The following is a 20,110-nucleotide window of genomic DNA, read 5'->3' on the forward strand; positions in this document are numbered from 1 at the left end:
GAGGGATGGAGGAGGAGAAGAATGAAAGATGGAGGAGAGTAAAGGAGTGGAAGAGAGAAGAGAGGAAGGAAGGAAGAGGAGGATGAGGAGCAAAAGCGAGGGAGAGGGGGGTTAGAGGGAATGAGGAGAGGGAGTGGGAGGAGAGAGGGAGGGAGGGGTGGAGGAGGAGAGAGGGAGTGGAAGGAGGAGGGAGGAGGTGGGAGGAGGGAGGGCTGGAGGAGGGAGGGAAAGAGTGGGAGGAGGGAGGGAGGGAGGGAGGGAGGGAGGGAGGGAGGGGGAGGAGAGAGAGGGAAGGTTTGGGGAGGAGAGAGAGGGAGGGAGGGGTGGGGAGGAGAGAGGGAGGGAGGAGGAGGGAGGGAGGGAGTGGGAGGAGAGGGAGGGGTGGGGAGGAGAGAGGGAGTGGGAGGAGGAGGGAGGGAGGGAGTGGGAGGAGGGAGGGGTGTTGGGAGTGGGAGGAGGATAAGGAGGAGGAGTATCAGGCTGAGAAAAGAGCTGTCTTATGTGTCTTTGTGTTGCCATGGAGAGAACCAGTTTTGGTCTGTTTGTTCAATAGTGCTGCAGCGGGTGACAGAACTGTGCCTGTGTGAGTGAAGCCACTGGTGCCTATGTGTGTGCCTCGCGCATGTGTGTGTGCGTGTGTGCGCGCGTGTGTGCGTGCGTATGGGTATGGGGTGTGATTCGTGCCAGCGTAACAAACACTCAGTGCTTTCGTCGCCTGCATTGCGTGTATAAAGGTACTTTGGCGAGCTGATTAATAGGCGTGCATATTCGCACGCGTTACGAGTCGCTCGCATTCTCAGAGGGTGACGTGTAAAAAGTGCCGTGCCACTTTTGCGCACATGCATGTAACGTTTGCACGCTTGTGTTAAGTCAGCGGGCACTAGAAGCTGCAGACGGGGCTCATTTGTCCATATTGAATAAAAATTAAGAATATTTATTTGCACTCAATCAAATTCCAGGACCCTCCTTGCATAACTTTTCCTAGATATGTGTCGTTTTATCTTCACTATCGCTACATTTTCAAATAAGAGCGCGCACGAACTGGTGCTGACGGTGCTGCAGCGCCCTCTATTGACAAGAAACACGTGTATCTGAACATTTGTTTTAAATTGCGAAGAAAGAGTCATTCAGATATTAGGCTTTATTAAAAACAAGTTGCTTAACATGTGCGAATTCCATTTATTGAGAAAGCATTACCAATTGGCAAGGACGAGATTAGAACCAGCTATGATTTAAAGGCAACTGACCTTACACGCAGTGGCGATTTTAGCATGGCATTTCTGGAGGGGCAGTTTTATATTATGTCACCATCACAAGAACTAAAGCCAATTAGACTACGGTAGGTACATCAGAGCAGAGGCTACAACACACAAAGATAACGACACATTAACACACGCAGAGTAGGCTAATTAGAGAGCGCATGCCCTGCGCTCACAATCAAAAAGTCACCCACAATCAAACTCTGATTGTGGGTGACTTTACTGTAAAAGATGTGAGAAGCATGTGCAGTGAAAGCACCAAAATACTCTGCTTTCCCAAGGATACGGTTGCTGACATGACAAAAAAAATCTTGCATATCGGGGTTACACATCCAACTGTGGAAAACATCATTGTGCACGTGGGGACAAATGACGTTGCGCAACAGCAGTCGGAAGTTCTTAAACGAGACTTTATTGATCTGCTGAACACAGTCAGGTCTCTGAAAGCGAAGGTGTTTATCAGCGGCCCTCTACCACCAGTCAGAAGAGGGGTTGAGAGATTCAGCAGACTGTTGGCACTGAACACATGGCTCTCAACTGCCTGTACCACTCACTCAGTGCGCTACATTGACAATTTCCCATTTTTTTGGGAACGATACCATCTTTTTCAGAGAAATGGACTCTGCCTTAACAGGTCAGGAGTAAAACTGTTTATCTCCAATCTGTTCTATTCTCTGCGTCATCCATCTGCTCCCTCTGCCATGGTCAAGGACAAGAGACAAGAAATACCAAAACAGAAGGAAGACATATCACAACATGGCAGAAACCTTGAAGAGCTGCTTCAACAAAGCTCTGATTATGGGAGACACCCGCGCCAGGAAGAAGAATCTTCACACCACCCCCCATCGACAACAACCCAACGATGCCCCTCCCCTCCTCCACCCCGCTCACCAATCAAGGGCCTCTTCAAAGCTGCCACACTGAAGCTCAGCCAAATTGATGAGCTACTGCAAGAGGGGAAGTCTCTCACTCCCCCCCTCCCACTAGCACTCACCAGCGAGGATCCACCCCCCCAAGAGCGGGAGTCTCTCACTCCCCCCCTCCCACTAGCACTCACCAGTGAGGATCCACCCCCTCCACCCCCCCAAGAGGGGGAGTCTCTCACTCCCCCCCTCCCACTAGCACTCACCAGCGATGATCCACCCCCCCAAGAGGGGGAGTCTCTCACTTGCTTCCTCTCACCGGCATCCAGCAGCAAGCATTTTCACGCGCTGTATTACGCGCTCCCAACCGCCCTTACCCCCTGCCGGGCCAATACAGCAAGCTCTAACTGATATGTACTGGGTCCAGGCTACAAGGCTAATGGCACTCATGACCCCTTCCAGGACAAGCCAGGACCCAACGTGATGGTATCTTCCTCAATTCCTGTCTTGATAGGTAATAGAAAAACAATGGTGAATCTGCTAAGTAACAGGAAACACTCAACCGGCTTTACAAATGTATCAAATTTAGTATCTATTCCTCGTCAGCCACAAACTATCACAGAGAAATGTGCAGATAATACCCTCAGCACACTAAACTTAGCTTTATTAAATGTCAGATCTTTAACAGGAAAGACATTTTTAATCAATGATTTTATCACCAACCACAATCTTGATCTTATGTTTTTAACTGAAACTTGGCTAGACCAAGGTAACAGTGCAGCTGTTCTTATTGAGTCAACTCCTCCCAACTTCAGCTTTATGAGCGAGGCTAGAGTGCATAAGAAAGGAGGTGGAGTAGCCATCTTGTTTAATGACTCCCTCCAATGTAAGCAGATGTGTTATGGAAATTTTGGTTCCTTTGAATATGTGGCTCTTCAGTTGAATTCCTTTTCCCGAGCGTTATTTCTAAACATCTACAGGCCACCTAAATACTGTCCAAACTTCTTTGATGACTTTGCTGAACTGTTGTCTACTGTCTGCATTGACTTTGACTGTGTGGTTATTGTTGGTGATTTTAACATCCATGTTGACAACCCTCAGGGCAGAGGGACTAAAGAGCTAGGTTGTGTCCTTGATAACTATGGACTGACTCAGCATGTGACGGAGCCCACACACAACAAGGGGCACACTCTGGACTTAATCATCACCAAAGGTCTGAATATTTCTAAGGTTCAGGTGTCTGATGTTGTGCTCTCTGATCATTCCTGTGTTTTCTTTGAGAGTACTATCTCCATGCACACAAATTCTCAATCAGAGGTTATCTCAAAACGGCGCATCACTGAAAACACCAGTGAGATATTTACTCAGGCTTTCTCGTCCACACCTGCCCTCTATATGGCCTCAGTCAACGAGCTTGTAGATAATTTCAATGTTAAAATTACAAACATTATTGACGCCGTTGCGCCCACTAAGGTGAAGGTGATCTCTGGTAAGAGAAGATCTCCATGGAGAAAGGCCTTGCTGGTCAGAATAGAAAAGAGAGAGTGTCGAAAATCTGAACGCAGATGGCGAAAAACAAATCTCCATGTTCATTATGACATCTATAAAGAGAGACTTCGCATTTATAATCTGGAGCTGAGAAATGCACGGCAGACCTTCTTTTCTGACATCATCACCAAAAACCATAACAATGCGCGTGCTTTGTTTGCCACTGTTGATAGGCTGACAAACCCTCCTGTGTCAGTAGCCTCTGAACTTCTATCCACCAGGGCCTGCAATGAATTTGCCTCATTCTTCACTGACAAAATTCAGAAAATTAGACAAGCAGTCAGTGCCTCCATTCCAGGTACAGGACATGTGTCGTCACACTGTCCACTTAAAATCAATAATTGTACCATGACACAATTTAATCCGATCAACCATAAAACCCTGGGGGACACTATACAATATCTGAAATCCTCCACCTGTTGCCTTGATGTTCTACCTACAGACTTCTTCAAAACTGTATCCAACTGCATGGCCTCTGATTTACTACAAATTGTAAACACATCTCTTCTTTCAGGTGTGTTCCCACATACCCTGAAAACTGCAGTCATCAAGCCACTCTTAAAAAAGAATAATCTAGACAGCTCACAAATGAACAATTATAGGCCCATATCAAACCTCCCATTTCTAAGCAAAATAATTGAAAAGGTTGTTTTCCAACAACTGAATAACTTCCTGGCACTAAGTAATGGCTTTGATGTCTTCCAGTCAGGATTTCGACCACATCACAGCACCGAGACTGCTCTAATTAAGGTATTTAATGACATCCATTTAAACACAGATAATGGCAAAATCTCAGTCTTAGTACTACTGGATCTCAGTGCTGCGTTCGACACGGTAGACCACAACATACTACTAGGCCGACTGGAAAATTGGCTGGGAATTTCTGGTACAGTGTTAGATTGGTTTGAATCCTACTTAAAGGACAGGGATTATTTTGTGTCTATAGGCAATTACAAATCTGAGCTGACAAAAATGACCTGTGGAGTTCCCCAAGGCTCCATCCTGGGGCCTCTTCTGTTCAACATTTACATGCTCCCACTAACTCAAATTATGGAAAACAACAAAATATGTTACCATAGCTATGCAGATGACACACAAATTTATATCACTATATCACCAGGAGACTATAATCCCATACAAGCGCTGAGTAAGTGCATTCAACAAATCAATGATTGGATGTGCCAGAACTTTCTCCAACTAAACAAAAATAAAACTGAAGTAATTGTCTTTGGAGCCAAAGAAGAACGATTAAAAGTCAGTGCTCAACTTCAATCAGTAATGCTAAAAACCACAAACGAAGCCAGAAATCTTGGTGTAGTCATGGACTCAGACCTGAATTTCAACAGCCACATTAAGTCAATTACAAAGTCAGCCTACTATCACCTGAAGAATATATCAAGGATCAAAGGATTTATGTCCCAGAAGGATTTGGAAAAACTTGTCCATGCGTTTATCTTCAGTAGACTCGACTACTGTAACGGCATGTATACAGGTCTCTCTAAAAAATCGATCAGACAGCTGCAGCTGATTCAGAACGCTGCTGCTCGAGTCCTCACTAAGACTAAGAAAGTGGAGCATATCACACCAGTACTAAGGTCTTTACACTGGCTTCCTGTCTGTCAAAGAATTGACTTTAAAATACTGCTGTTGGTTTATAAAGCACTGAATGGCCTAGGGCCAAAATATATTTCTGATCTGCTCATATGCTATGAACCATCCAGACCCCTCAGGTCGTCTGGCACAGGTCTACTTTCTGTCCCCAGAGTTAAAACAAAACATGGAGAAGCAGCATTCAGTTTTTATGCTCCACATATCTGGAACAAACTTCCAGAAAACTGCAGGTCTGCTGCAACTCTTGGTTCTTTTAAAACAAGCCTGAAGACTTTTCTTTTTGCCACTGCTTTCTAAGAGGAGCTATGTTTATCAGTATACTGCACTGTAACTTTTATTCCTGTATTCTATTGGTCCTGCTTTTTGTTTAAATATCTATAATGACTTGCTTTTTGTTTTAATGCTTTTAATTTGTCCTGCCTTTTGTTTTAAATGTCTATAATGTCTTGCTTTTTGTTTTAATGCTTTTAATGTCTCATGTAAAGCACCTTGAATTGCCCTGTGGCTGAAATGTGCTATATAAATAAACTTGCCTTGCCTTGCCTTGCCCGGTCCAGGGTTCTGAAAGTGACAAGTGTTCACCCATCAGACCTGGGCACTACGCATAACCTATTAGTACTCCACTTACTGTATATCACAGCCAAATAGTCTACTAGAGTGAAGGCGCACTGTCCACATTAGTCCCCCTCACACATCGTCTCAAAAATGCACCGAAAAATGCCTGGGTTCAGTGAGTTCGCTGACTCGTCGTGACCACGCAAACCCATTTCACACTTCCCACAGAGTTTAATAAAAGTGATCAGCCTCCCCAGAACATACCGATTCTCCTCGGTCTGTTTGTTGTGCTCCGCGATGGAACGGCGAAACGCATCATCTAGTTGTGCCTGGACGTTGAGCTGCCCCAGTAAACCCAGCTTCATGGCACAGTTCAGATGGGACGCAGAGCTTTCATGCTTCGCGGTTCTTTCTGACAGATGTTTAATGTCTTTGAATCCAGACGATGCCCAAACAGAGTTTTCACCAAAAAGAATACAAGGGAAACAGAACAGCGCACTTTTCGAGGTGCTAGCAGTTAGCAACTTATTTTTCTCAAACCATTCCTGTTTGAAGGTACGGGTTACCTTATCTCCAGCCTGGAGCAGCACCAATTCTTCTGGTCGTATGGCCCTAAACGTTTTATTTCCAGTTTCTCTTCAAGTTTCAATGTACTAAACCGCACATTCAACAAATAATCTACACTATTCATTGTTGCACCTGAAAACACTTTTAATCTCTACAAAACTTTAGCTAGCAGCATTGGCTAACGTAGATCGACATCGACAATGACCCAGTAGTTCAACTTTGATCCACGTTGTTTTATTATTCCCTGGCTAAACCTGTTGCCAGGTAGATTTCGTAGGGGAAGAGACTTTTCTGCCCCTCCACCGAATAAAATCTGCGTGATATTTTTTCACATTACTCCCGACCACGCTCACATTGTCGCTATAGCAACAGTAGGGGAGAACGCTTCGGTGCCCCTTTGCCGAGTCAGAGCAGTCTGTGACACACTCATACAAAGGGAATTACTGCAAAACAGCACTATACATAGTGTCAGTCAGGTTTATTATATTTATACATGCTATTTTAACCACTGAATCACTATTTTGTATTAATTATAAATTTGATTTTTCCGAAACACAGTTGTAGGCTAAGATGCATCTTGCACAACAGCGCCACCTGGTGGGGCACTGCCCCACCTGCCCCTAATGTAAAATCGCCACTGCTTACACGTGCGGCCGCTAACACGTCTGCTGCGCTAGCAAGGCACTGGCACGTTTGACACGTCGCTATGCAATTTCTGCACACATTACAAGACGTACGTACGTACGTACATCTATGATTTTACCAAACTGTCATGTGTAGTGTTGGTGTCGCATATGTGAGGCGCATCTAACCTGTAGTGTTGCCGTCACGCACACGATGCGCAATACGTGTAAACAACATGTGCACAGCGTCTGCGTTACAGGTACTTGACTTGCACCTACTTAAGAAGACGCGATGACATCAAACGTCTAAACTCACGTGTATAATTTCCATTGACAAACAATGGAGAGACAGACGTCTCATAGCTGTAACGTACCTGTAAGTCAGACGCTGTGCACATGTTGTTTACACGTATTGCGCATCGTGTGCGTGACGGCAACACTACAGGTTAGATGCGCCTCACATATGCGACACCAACACTACACATGACAGTTTGGTAAAATCATAGATGTACGTACGTACGTACGTCTTGTAATGTGTGCAGAAATTGCATAGTGACGTGTCAAACGTGCCAGTGCCTTGCTAGCGCAGCAGACGTGTTAGCGTTGCCCAGTTGCCTTTAAATCATAGCTGGTTCTAATCTCGTCCTTGCCAATTGGTAATGCATTCTCAATAAATGGAATTCGCACATGTTAAGCAACCTTTTTTTAATAAAGCCTAATATCTGAATGACTCTTTCTTCGCAATTTAAAACAAATGTTCAGATACACGTGTTTCTTGCCAATAGAGGGCGCTGCAGCACCGTCAGCACCAGTTGATGATGCGCTCTTATTTGAAAATGTAGCGATAGTGGAGATAAAACGACACATATCTAGGAAAAGTTATGCAAGGAGGGTCCTGGAATTTGATTGAGTGCAAATAAATATTCTTAATTTTTATTCAATATGGACAAATGAGCCCCGTCTGCAGCTTCTAGTGCCCGCTGACTTAACACGAGCGTGCAAACGTTACATGCATGTGCGCAAAAATGGCACGGCACTTTTTACACGTCACCCTCTGAGAATGCGAGCGACTCGTAACGAGTGCGTATATGCACGCCTATTAAGTGTATACTGAGTGTTTGTTACGCTGGCACGAATCACACCCCATAGCGTGCGTGCGTGTGTGTGCGCGCGTGTGTGTGCATGTGTGCGTGCGTGCGTGTGTGTGCGTGTTTGTGTGTGTGCGTGTGTGTGTGTGGGTGGTAGAGTGGAAGAGCTGGGAGTCTGATGAGGCTAATTTCTCAAACAGGAGACACCTCCCTCCTACACCATTCCACCAGCTCTAGATCTCTGTGTTTCATCTATCGTGTATGTAGACTGTGTGTGTGTGTGTGTGTGTGTGTGTGTGTGTGTGTGTGTATGTGTGTGCGTGTGTATGTGTGTGTGTATGTATGTATGTATGTGTGTGTGTATATGTGTGTGTGTGTGTGTGTGTGTGTGTGTGTGTGTGTATGTGTGTGTGTGTGTGTGTGTGTACTATGGGATGTGTTAATCCTGACACTCCCCCGTTGAGATTCAATCACTCTGGCACTCCTGACACTCCCCCAGCTGTGTGTCTATTCGTCCAATTAGCAGGCCGGCTTCTGCTGCCGGTCCTCACAGAACCCCATCCAGAACTGGGCTAGCTAGCCGGTCCTCACAGAACCCCATCCAGAACTGGTCTAGCTAATCGGTCCTCACAGAACCCCATCCAGAACTGCGCTAGCTAGCCGGTCCTCACAGAACCCCATCCAGAACTGGGCTAGCTAATCGGTCCATACAGAACCCCATCCAGAACTGGGCTAGCTAGCCTGTCCTCACAGAACCCCATCCAGAACTGCGCTAGCTAGCCGGTCCTCACAGAACCCCATCCAGAACTGGGCTAGCTAATCGGTCCATACAGAACCCCATCCAGAACTGGGCTAGCTAGCCTGTCCTCACAGAACCCCATCCAGAACTGCGCTAGCTAGCCTGTCCTCACAGAACCCCATCCAGAACTGGGCTAGCTAATCGGTCCTCACAGAACCCCATCCAGAACTGCGCTAGCTAGCCGGTCCTCACAGAACCCCATCCAGAACTAGGCTAGCTAGTCCAGAGGTAGCCTACATGTGCTTCAGTAAAGGAAGCAGTAAAGAACACCTAGCCCTAACCCTAAGCCTTCTAGCACTTTTAGACAGTGTTGAAAATTAAGGAAAAGTGCGTCACACATCAAGGGCTCTATTTTCGTTAGCACCAAACTTCCAATTTTCAAACGTCTTCACTGCGCATCAAACTTGACGGAGGTGAGAAATATTGAGTTTGCGACGGACAAAACGTAGCACTAAGCCCCGGCATGAAAATAATAAGGCACCAAATGTGTTTTGATTATTAATGGGAGCTGTTGTTTGGCCAGGCCAATTAACTGAGAGCCTCACCTGACATCAATCACCTTGAGTGATAGCAATACGCAATAAGAGTTGCTCTTAATTAACTTGCCTAGCAAAATAAAGTTTGATGATGATGGTGTCAGGTGAGTAGCTATAGTAATGGTCACCTGAATCAAAAAGCTTAGAAAAGGTCACCTGAATGAAAGATGACCTTTTGAAAGTACTCTGGTGCGTCCTCCTCTTTCTGCCGTGTTTGTGCTTGTATGTGTGTGTGTGTGTGTGTGTTTGTGTGTGTGTGTGTGTGTGTGTGTGTGTGTGTGTGTGTGTGTGTGTGTGTGTGTGTGTGTGAGAGAGGGAGAGAGGGAGAGAGAGGCGGGGGGTGGCTGATGAGACTTATTATGTTAGATGATCATCGCTCATGGTGGACAGGGCTCAGACCAAACCCATTATTCTAATATGACACATTCAATTATTGTCATGTTACACAATATAATCCATCATTGCCTCATTACCATTCAAACTGAAGTGGTTGGTCCTTAGTGAAGCTATGTGTTCTACTTAGGCCCTACAGTAATGATAATGAGCTATGCTCATCAGAATAAATTGTCAACAACACCATTAGGCCATGTTTATAATCATTCAATCATGGTTCATTGGGAGGGACTTTTATCAAGTTGTCCGGTAAAATTTACTTGTGCCTCGCCTTCTCAATGGATTCACTAAACACTGATGACAATGTTTCATTGGGTTAATAAAGTTCTAATGATCTCCAGACCTCTATCACTTCATCAGTACTTAGCTTCTTTGTGCTATGGCCTACCTCCCTCTCCTGGTTGTGCTATGGTCTACCTCCCTCTCCTGGTTGTGCTATGGCCCACCTCCCTCTCCTGGTTGTGCTATGGTCTACCTCCCTCTCCTGGTTGTGCTATGGCCCACCTCCCTCTCCTGGTTGTGCTATGGCCCACCTCCCTCTCCTGGTTGTGCTATGGCCCACCTCCCTCTCCTGGTTGTGCTATGGCCTACCTCCCTCTCCTGGTTGTGCTATGGCCTACCTCCCTCTCCTGGTTGTGCTATGGCCCACCTCCCTCTCCTGGTTGTGCTATGGCCCACCTCCCTCTCCTGGTTGTGCTATGGCCCACCTCCCTCTCCTGGTTGTGCTATGGCCCACCTCCCTCTCCTGGTTGTGCTATGGCCCACCTCCCTCTCCTGGTTGTGCTATGGCCTACCTCCCTCCGTTGGAAATACATGGAGGTGAATGAGCCATAGTTGCATTCAATCCCATGTATTTCCAAACGTGAAAACAACGGCAGTGAAAAACAATCAGAGTCTGGTAATGATGGGTTTGTAACCCCGATAGTGTATTCAGCCTGTTATTTTGACTATTTTGGTTCTTGAGGTGGTGTTTTTACAGTGAACTTTTAACATTGAAGTCAACGGGCACTTCCGCATCGGCACCCCTAATTACGTCAGACTGACCAATATGGCAGCTGAGGTGAATAAGGCGAATTAGTGCATTACGTTAGCTAGCTAGCTAAGGTTAACGTTCATATATACCTAAGCCTCCAGTAGGACGAGAAGCGGGAAAGGCAAATGTAGTATATTTTTATACGGTATTACATCAAGACATTGTATTACTTATGAAGGAATATCATTATACTAAGAACAAGAAATGAACTCCAGTTGAGATAGACCTTTGTAATTACAAGCAGTTTAACATTTAAATGACAACAAATGTTCTTCCTGAGGCCACATTCCTTTGCTCCTGAGAACAAAAGAGATTGCACCTCTGAGGTTGTTTCAAGTACAGTTGAAATGTGCCGGACAAAGGAAGAACCCAAAGACGGCCCCATGTCCGGAGGGGGCAGAACCCAGCGACACCAATTGACCTATCACAAAGACAAGCTTACCAGATCTGTGTTAAAATGTACCTCCTCGTATGCAAAATTGTTTGTCGTGTGTTCATTGGCCTGAAGCCAAAGTATATTAACTGGGATACCACCTACTGTAGATCAGTTATGCCGACATTCGACCTGTATAGGCTTACTCAATAAATTTGGTTTAAACTGCATTTTTCTCCAGAAGATTCTTTTCACATTATTCTGCCGACAAGAAGAAACAACATATTGGCGATGGTGGATGGGATGGCGCGCTTATAGCTCCCGATTTCCAAGACCCTTGAAAGACAGCGAGATCAACTAAACTTTTTGTGAACCTAACGGCCAAGGAGGACAAGAGGGAACGACCTCGCGAGTCTTGATCGAGGTAAACCGTCTTGCAAATCATTTTATGCTTACGCCATAAAGAACTTCCAATAAATAAGGAGAAATAGATTAAATTGTGTACGCATTGTTGCGCTGACTCGGTATGGGCATTGTCTTAGAAAGACGCATACGAGTGCGCAGAGGTTAGAGAAAGACGGGAGCTCCAGAGTGGGGTTCCAGGTCTCTAAAAAAACCGGTTAAATTAAATGCATAGGATTGCATATTCTTGTTAAATGTGTGAGGTACCAGTATGTAAAAGCAGGCTAAACCGGAGTCCTGTATTGTCTCGTTTTAAAGTACGTTTTTAGCAGTCTGCTATTTGTCTTGTGTAAAATGTTTATTGTCTATTGTAGATATTTGAGATTGGTTTAATCTTACTTTCTGAATGAAAGGTTGAGGGAAGGAAGTTTCCTTGTGGTCTCCTCCACGTGGGTGATTGATACTGTAAGGCCTGTATTGTGTGTGTGCCTGCGTCTTTGTTCTCTCCTCCACGTGGGACTGGATATTGTAGGCCTGTGTGTGTGTGCCTGCTAGCAGCCTTTGTGTGAGGAGACTGGCTGTGTGAGGTGTGAAAGTTGAGGTGTGAACGAGAGAGTGAAAGGAGAGCGTGCGTTGTGGGTTTTGTGCTTTAAAGTTTAAAAGTTGAGATTGTGTGTTTGTTGGTTTTATACATTGTAAGGTTTGAAAGTTGAGTTAATGTAAATAATATTGTGCTGATATTTCTTGTTTAATTGTCTTTTGTGGGTGAGGCTGCTCCCCGTACTCTTGAGTTGTAAAAATTCCTAGCCCTCATTAAACCACAGCTGGCTGTGGGGGGAGGGGGGTCTGTGATACGCGGTCACTAGACAATAGGTTTTTTTCAGTCTCAGGTGAGGCGGGCAGTGACCATTTTCTCTATCTCTTTCTTGTTCTATCTTTCTTTCTCTCTTGCTTCTTTCTCTTTCCTATCTTTAGAAATTAGGGAACGATAATTCATCCAGTGGGTCGTGCGGTGTATGGGACGACTGGATTAGATAGAATAAAGTTAATTTATAAATCAATGAGGGATGTTGAACCCGGGCCAGGTGGACACTGATCGAGAAATCGGTTATTCAGCACTCAAACCCTAGCAGCAATCCACTAGTCGATCATACCCTTTTGTTACTTAGATCCTTCTCAATCCTTTAATAAATTGTGGATGGAATAGTGTAACTAAGGTGAGGGACAGTTCATATTTCATTCTTTCTTCTTTAATTTTGCTGTCCTATGCCTCCATCTAGTGGTCATTCATAGATAGCAGTTCACGCTGGTTTGGTTGTGTTGATTCTTTAATTTTGCTATGCCTCCATCTAGTGGTCATTCATAGGTAGCAGTTCATGCTGGTTTGGTTGTGTTGATTCTTTAATTCTGCTGTCCTATGCTGCCATCGCGTGGCCATTGTTAGATATGACCGCTTTCTATATTTGTTTTGAGTATTCGTGTGTTTTATGACAGTTTGACTTTAGAATAATGGGTTGTTAATAGCACATTTATTTTTAATTATAAATGCTTTTTATTAATTGTTGTTTTTCCCTTTGCCCAAGTAAATCGGTTCTGGCTGAACCTGGAAAGGAGGGTTTTTTGGCCCTGATTCAACTGACCATCTCAGACCAATCCACCTCAAGACCATCCATCCATCCATCCATCCAATCCATTCAAAGGGGGATTCCTTTGCATATCATCCGTCTCCTGCTTCAAAAAGTAAGCCTGATTGCTGGTTAATACTCATTGATTGAATTAGATTGGCTGTCTTATTTAATTGTTTTGAGTTATTGCTATCTATTCAAGGCTTGCTGTTGTATTATATGGTGATGTTATTTGGTTTGATTACTTAATTTGGTGATAAGGATACATGGTTTATAGGGTGCTTTATTATTAATGGATGTAGATGGTTTGGTGTTGATTTTTGTGGTCTTTGAGTAATTAATGGTCTGTTTGATAGTTGGTTTAGAGGTGTCTTGGTTGTCCTTGGTAGAATAAGCATTGGTTTATGGATTTGCTTTAAGTATAGTGATATAGACGTACATACATATATTACGCTTTGCATATTGTGTGTGTGTGGAGTGAAAGGACTGAGTGAACGGACAGTAGGACTCAACTTGCTGACAGGCAAAGTGGTGTGTACATTTCGATGTATACGTCAAAACCTTTTTTATTTTAATTTATTATTTTCTGGCATACAGCGATTAATGAGGGGATTGTCCTCTGGTGCACAATACCCTAAGCTTGCGTCAAACCGGGCTTTGTGGTTTTTAATTTGTAGCAATTAAAAGTGCTTAAATGGGACCGATCGCTTCCTGTGCTGAAGACTAGGGTTGAGATTGAGCAAGATTATATCTGGTTAGGAAGTTTAGTCAGAGCAAGGGTTGTCCTATGTCCGTGAGTGATTGAGTGTTTTTGTTTCTTTATCAATTGCCTAATTGATAGAGTCTATTTGTGCACGGTTGGAATCTTGAGAGGCTTATAATAGTCTCGAGTCTTATCGGTCTATCGATCTTCGTGGATTCCAACATGTCATCAGACACAGACGTTAATGTGCCCATGCTCACACCGGTGGAACAACTCAAACGCGATTATCCAATACTGAAGGGCATCGATGATATATCCAAAAGCTGGGCACGGAGATGGTCTGACATACCACGGCCTTGGCCGTCTTCAGGAAGCTTTGATGAAGGACTCATTCAAAACATGCGCGTTCTGGTTGAGGCGTACAAAGCTCACCAGAAGACGGGACGACGAGGTAAGGCTCGAAAAGAAAAGAGAGATGCCGAACTCGCAGTCTTGACACTGTTCGGTAAAGTAGGGAGGAGACAGAAAGCAGCTGTGGAGGCGGCAGCTACCGCAGCTCTAACCATAATAGAGGAGGCCAATGATAAGACGGACATACTACAGAGTATAATTGATGCGCCATTCTCTCATACGGCTCCAGTCTTGACTCCGCCTCCTTATGAAGCTCAGGAGGAAACTACTAAGGCTTACCCACAGCTACCCGTGCTAAATACAGAGGGAAGATATGTCATCAAAGACGATAATAATGACATTATGCAGACGGGAAATGCCAGGACGACCGTTGTGACTCAGCCTGATGCGAAGAGCAAAACCAAGAAAGCAGATAAGCATCCGGCATCAGCTGAAAAGAAGAAGAAGAAAAAAGGAAAAAAGGGCAGACACGAAAGTGACAGTGGCTCTTCTGAAGAGGAAGGAGCGGATATTGGAGGATATAGTGAGCGCATCAGACAGATTATGGCACGCGCTGAGAGAAGAGGGAGAAAGGACCAAGAAACAGACTCTAGTAGCAGTAGTGAAGAAGAGAGCGAGGAGTCTGACTCGGATGATGGTGCGAGAGCCAAGGCACAGGTGAATAAGGAGCTGAGAGATATGGAAAAGAAGTTGGATTCCATTAACGCGTCAAGGACTGAACTTGAATCTGAACTGTCTGCAGCTAAAAAGGGTGAGGATGTGTCACACTTAGAAGATGCATTGAGGGATCTCTCTGCAGTTCGGACGGAGGTGCAGACACAAACACGTCAGATGGAAAAGGAGCTGGAAAAGCATGACCTTCGTCCAAGACCCAGCAAAACTGAGGTGAAAAGTGGATCGGGAGGCACACGTAAAACAAAAAAGAAGAGCAAGAGGAAGACTAAAAGTGACGGGAAGATGTTTCCGGTGGTGGTTAGGGGTGCTCATATGAACTACCAGCCCTGGCAGGCTAGTGACATGTCTGCAATCTTGGATAAACTGCCAATTCTCCAAGATGGCGCTCATCCCTGGACGACGAAGATTGATCAGCTATCACAAGGCATCTCACTCGCCATGGGTGACATCAAGAGGATCTTGTCTTCAGTACTAGGAGTACCGCCAATGGAGGAAATTCTAGAAAAGGCTGGAATAGGAAGATGTGCTCATACAGCGGTTTATGATGCGGAACTTTTCGCTGCCAATAGAGGACGTTTGTGGAGAACCCTGAAGGAGATGTATCCTACCAATGTACACCCAGATAACATTATCTTCGACGCTTTAGGTAACACAGAGAATCCCAGAGCATATGTGGCACGTGTTTACCAACAGTGGAGAGACCTCATGGGAAACGATCCTGAGGAGCACAAGTTGGAACGCGCTATGCTGCGACTGAAGCTCCAGGAAGGCCTGCCTCAGTCCGTGAGGAGTAAATTGGGGGAAGTGGTTGGTCTTGGGTCTATGGTAAAGAATATCTACATTGATCATATCGCTCATCTAGTGGAGCATCACAGGAAGAAGGAACGGGCCCAGAAGGACCAAGATGAAGAGACGATGAGGAAACTTGCCCAAACACAGTTAATGGACGGGAAACGGAGAGAAAAGGAGAAGAAGCAAGCTGTCGTCCTACAGGAACCACAGCCACAGATCCAAGCACCGCCGCAGTTCCAAATGCAGCCACAACTCCAAGCACCGACGCAGTTCCAAATGCAGCCACAACTCCAAGCACCGACGCAGTTCCAAATGCAGCCACAACTCCAAGCACCGCCGCAGTTCCAAATGCAGCCACAACTCCAAGCACAGCCGCAGTTCCAACCACAACCACAGTTCCAACCACAACCGCAGTTCCAACCACAGTCACAGGTTCAACTGCAACCGCAGCAACAGCCAATGATGCAGCCTCCAGCTCCACTCCCTGCTTCTCAACAGCCTCAGGCATGGAGAGGCGGAGGAAGAGGATTCTTTAGGGGAAGAGGGAACTTTGGTCGTGGGGGAAGAGGAATGATGCAACGTCCAGGCGATGGATTGTGCTTCAACTGTGGACAACCTGGACATTTAGCTCGTAATTGTCCCGGAGGAACTCGTGGAGGCGGCCAGGGCAATAGAGGAGGATGGGTATCAGTTCCTATAGATAGTATTGACTTTTCATGTGCTCAAAAGCAGGAGTCTACTGGGGGTCCAGTTAACCCCTACGGAGGCCCGGAGCCCGGTGGGCTCTAGGGCTGCCCGGAGAATCCGAAGAGGGGGTGTGAGCTAGTGGTGTTGAGGCCAGATGAGGATCCAGCTATTTGGGTAGAAATCAACGGTCGACGAACAAAGATGATCGTGGATTCTGGAGCAGCCTATACTTGTGTCCAGCCTCGAGACGCCACTCACCTCCAAAAGTCTGGTCAATTTGTTAGGACAATCGGATTTGAAGGGATTAAACAGCTCATTCCCACTACGACTCCAGTGGTGCTCAAGTACAAGGATCAGCAGGCTGTAGTATCTGTTCTTGTATCAGAGAAAACACCTATTGGTCTGCTTGGAAGAGATGCTCTGTGTCAATTAAAGCTAACCATCAAATGCACAGCTGACGGCTTACAAGTGGAGGTACCTTCTAAAGACAAACGACAATTCTTTGTGACATCTGGACCTCCAATGGTCTATTGGGTAGGAAATCTCAGTGAAGACCTGATGGAACCGGCAAGAGTTTGGGAGAAATTTCTCTTGGCTAACTTGCCTGCTGCTAAGCGACCTGATTACCCTCCACATTGTACTCTTCAGTATTTTAAGGGTGATGCTTGTCCAATCCCCGGTGACTGGTTGAGGAGTCAACCAGATCAACTTCAGCTCAGCTCAGGGTGCATTATTCTGGGACCAGAGGGTGCAGCCATGAAAATAGCATCAAACGACTACCTCAACAGCGAATACACGGTTGAGGATGGCATACCACACGTGACTCTGTTGGTCTCTGAGGACTGCAGCCAGATGCATATTGCTACGATGATGAGACGTGCTGAACTGACCACCTTTGTGCCATTGGTGGAGAATCGGTCTGTCTGGATCAGTGAAGACCGACAGTTTCTTAAAGTCATGATCTCTGCACAAGGCATGGGAGAACCACAGGCAGTGACACTGACGGACGAATCAGTATTCTCCGTCCATCCTGCTAGGGACTTTAAGGAGGAGATGTTGCAACAGGTGCCGGAGCACCTTTGGGCTCAACACAGTACGGATATTGGATTTGTGAAATCAGCCCAACCGGTCAGAGTCCAGCTCCGGCCAGGAGCAAGACCACCTTGGAAACCACAATATCCTCTGAAGGATGAAGCAGTTGAGGGTATTAAGCCACAGATCAATGGATTGTTGAAGGCAGGGGTCTTAAAGATAACCCAGGACCCCCAGAGTAATACGCCACTGCTGCCAGTCAAGAAGCCGGATAATTCATATCGTCTGGTTCACGACCTAAGGGCGGTCAATGATGTGATCGTCAGTTTTCCAGCAGAAGTGCCAGATCCACATGTGCTCCTTTCCGCAGTCCTTCCTGAGGCTACACATTTCACTGTAATAGACCTGTGTGGAGCTTTCTTTAGTGTGCCCTTATGTCCAGAGTCACAGGGCTACTTTGGTTTTACTTATGAAGGCCGGCATTTTCAATATACACGCTTGCCAATGGGGTATTCTCATTCTCCCCATCACTTTAATCAAGTCTTGAAGGAGGACTTGGCCGGGTTGAAGGGTCAGCTTGATAGTACTGTCCTGCAGTATGTTGACGACATTCTCTTGTGTGCAACTGATGAGGAAACCTGTCACAGAGACTCAGTGAAACTCTTGCGGATCTTGGCTGAAAATGGGCATAAGGCTTCTCAGAAGAAATTGCAATACTGCCAAGACCGTGTTGTCTACTTGGGACAAGTAATCTCCCATGGTCATCGAAGGATTTCTGACGACCATCTGGACGCCATCAAACAGGCCCCGAAGCCGCGTACGGCGAGGGAGATGTTGAAGTTTCTGGGCATTTGTGGTTATTCATCTGTGTGGGTTGAAGATTATACCCGGCTGACAGAGCCTTTGAGGGCCATGGTGAAGAATGCGGGTTCTGATAACTTGAGTGTTTCTCTCACATGGACGCATGAGGGACATTTGGCTTTTGAGACTATCAAGTGTCGTCTCTTGGAAGCACCTGCATTGGCGCTCCCGGACTATTCAAAAAACTTCTTGCTGTATGTCTCGTCATCAGAAGGAGAGAGACATGCCTGTGCTGTTCTTGCCCAGCTCACAGGTATTGGAAGGAACCCACAACCCATAGCGTACTATTCAGTTGCTTACTCTGGAGTGGAGATGGGCCTTGCACCATGCTACAGGGCATTGGTTGGTGTTTACTTGATGTATGAAAAGGCATCCGCTTTGACTATGGGATATCCGGTCACTATTCTCACTCATCATAGTGTTAGGAATCTCTTGAATTTTAGCAAGTACACACTGACGGCTTCCAGGATCAGGGACTATCATCGACTACTGGAACAGGAAGATGTTACCCTGGTACGGTGTGATACAATCAATCCAGCAGATACGATGCCGACTTCAGAAGATGGGAGTCCGCATGATTGCGTGAGAGAAGCTGAAAAATATTCCAAACTTCGCTCAGATCTACAGGCACTCCCTTTGGAGAACTCGGATGTGGAGTACTGGACAGATGGATCTTGTTACCGGATAGGTGACAAACTGTGCGCTGGCTATGCCGTTGTCAGAGCTCATGGTCTTGAGTTTGTGACGGAGAGAGCTGAGGTGCTTACTCAGCCTTGCTCAGCTCAGCTAGCTGAGTTATTTGCCCTTACTGAAGCTTGTTTACTGGCTGAAGGTAGGAAGGTGACGATCTACACGGACTCAGCGTACGCCCATAATGTTTGTCACTTCTACGGAGCAATTTGGAAGGGGCGAGGATTCAAGAAGACGGATGGCTCTCCGATACGACACCAGGAACAAATCATGAAGCTGCTGCAGGCCATGATGAAACCGAAGGAGATTGCTATCGCAAAATGTGCAGCACACAAATCGGATGCTTCGAGAGTGACACAGGGGAACCAGGCTGCTGATTCTGCCGCGAAGGCTGTCACAGGGGCGGACAAGCCAGGTGATGTCCTTCTGGTGGCTTATCAATATGACTTGGAGGAGAAGATCACTCTTGAAGATGTTGTTTTGATGCAGGAGGAAGTGTCTGCGCTGGACAAGAACCTATGGGTGTCCAGGGGGGCTAGTAAGGATGGAAACGGACTGTGGAGAAACCATGAAGGTTTTGTGGTTGCCCCGCCACATTTGTTGACCTTGTTGATCCAGGAGGCTCATGGGCTTGCCCATGTGTCTAGGGGGGAGGTGAAGAGAAAGATCACGAAAGAATATGGATTCTGGGCTCCGTACCTACTTGAACGGATCGATCATGTCATTGGACGGTGTATGATTTGTTTGAAAAACAATGTCAGAAGAGCAGTGCCGACCATTCCAGGGCACATCCCTACACCAAAGGGTCCAATGTCACACCTTGTTATCGACTACGTGGATATGATAAATCGAATTGAAGGGAAACGATACATGTTAGTCGTGGTGGATCGATTCACAAGATGGACAGAAGCGTGCCCTACAAGAAGAAAAGATGCACAATCAGTGGCTAAGTTTCTGTGTCGTGAGGTCATTCCAAGATTTGGT

The 20,110-nt window shown here is 45.9% G+C and overlaps 1 protein-coding gene across 1 annotated transcript in view; it reads right to left on the reverse strand.

Annotated features, from left to right (window-relative positions):
- hepacama (hepatic and glial cell adhesion molecule a) overlaps positions 1-19,765 on the reverse strand; it is a gene marked incomplete at both ends in the record, with an annotated part of 35,139 nt that extends 15,374 nt beyond the window's left edge. The window contains one exon of the mRNA XM_084454529.1: positions 19,732-19,765. Within this exon, the coding sequence (XP_084310655.1) occupies positions 19,732-19,765 (34 nt within the window). The remainder of the gene's footprint in view (positions 1-19,731) is intronic.
- Between the last annotated feature and the right edge of the window lie 345 nt (positions 19,766-20,110).

The sequence above is a fragment of the Borostomias antarcticus genome, assembly GCF_949987555.1.
Source record: "Borostomias antarcticus genome assembly, chromosome: 1".
In the NCBI taxonomy this organism is placed as follows: Eukaryota; Metazoa; Chordata; class Actinopteri; order Stomiiformes; family Stomiidae; genus Borostomias; species Borostomias antarcticus.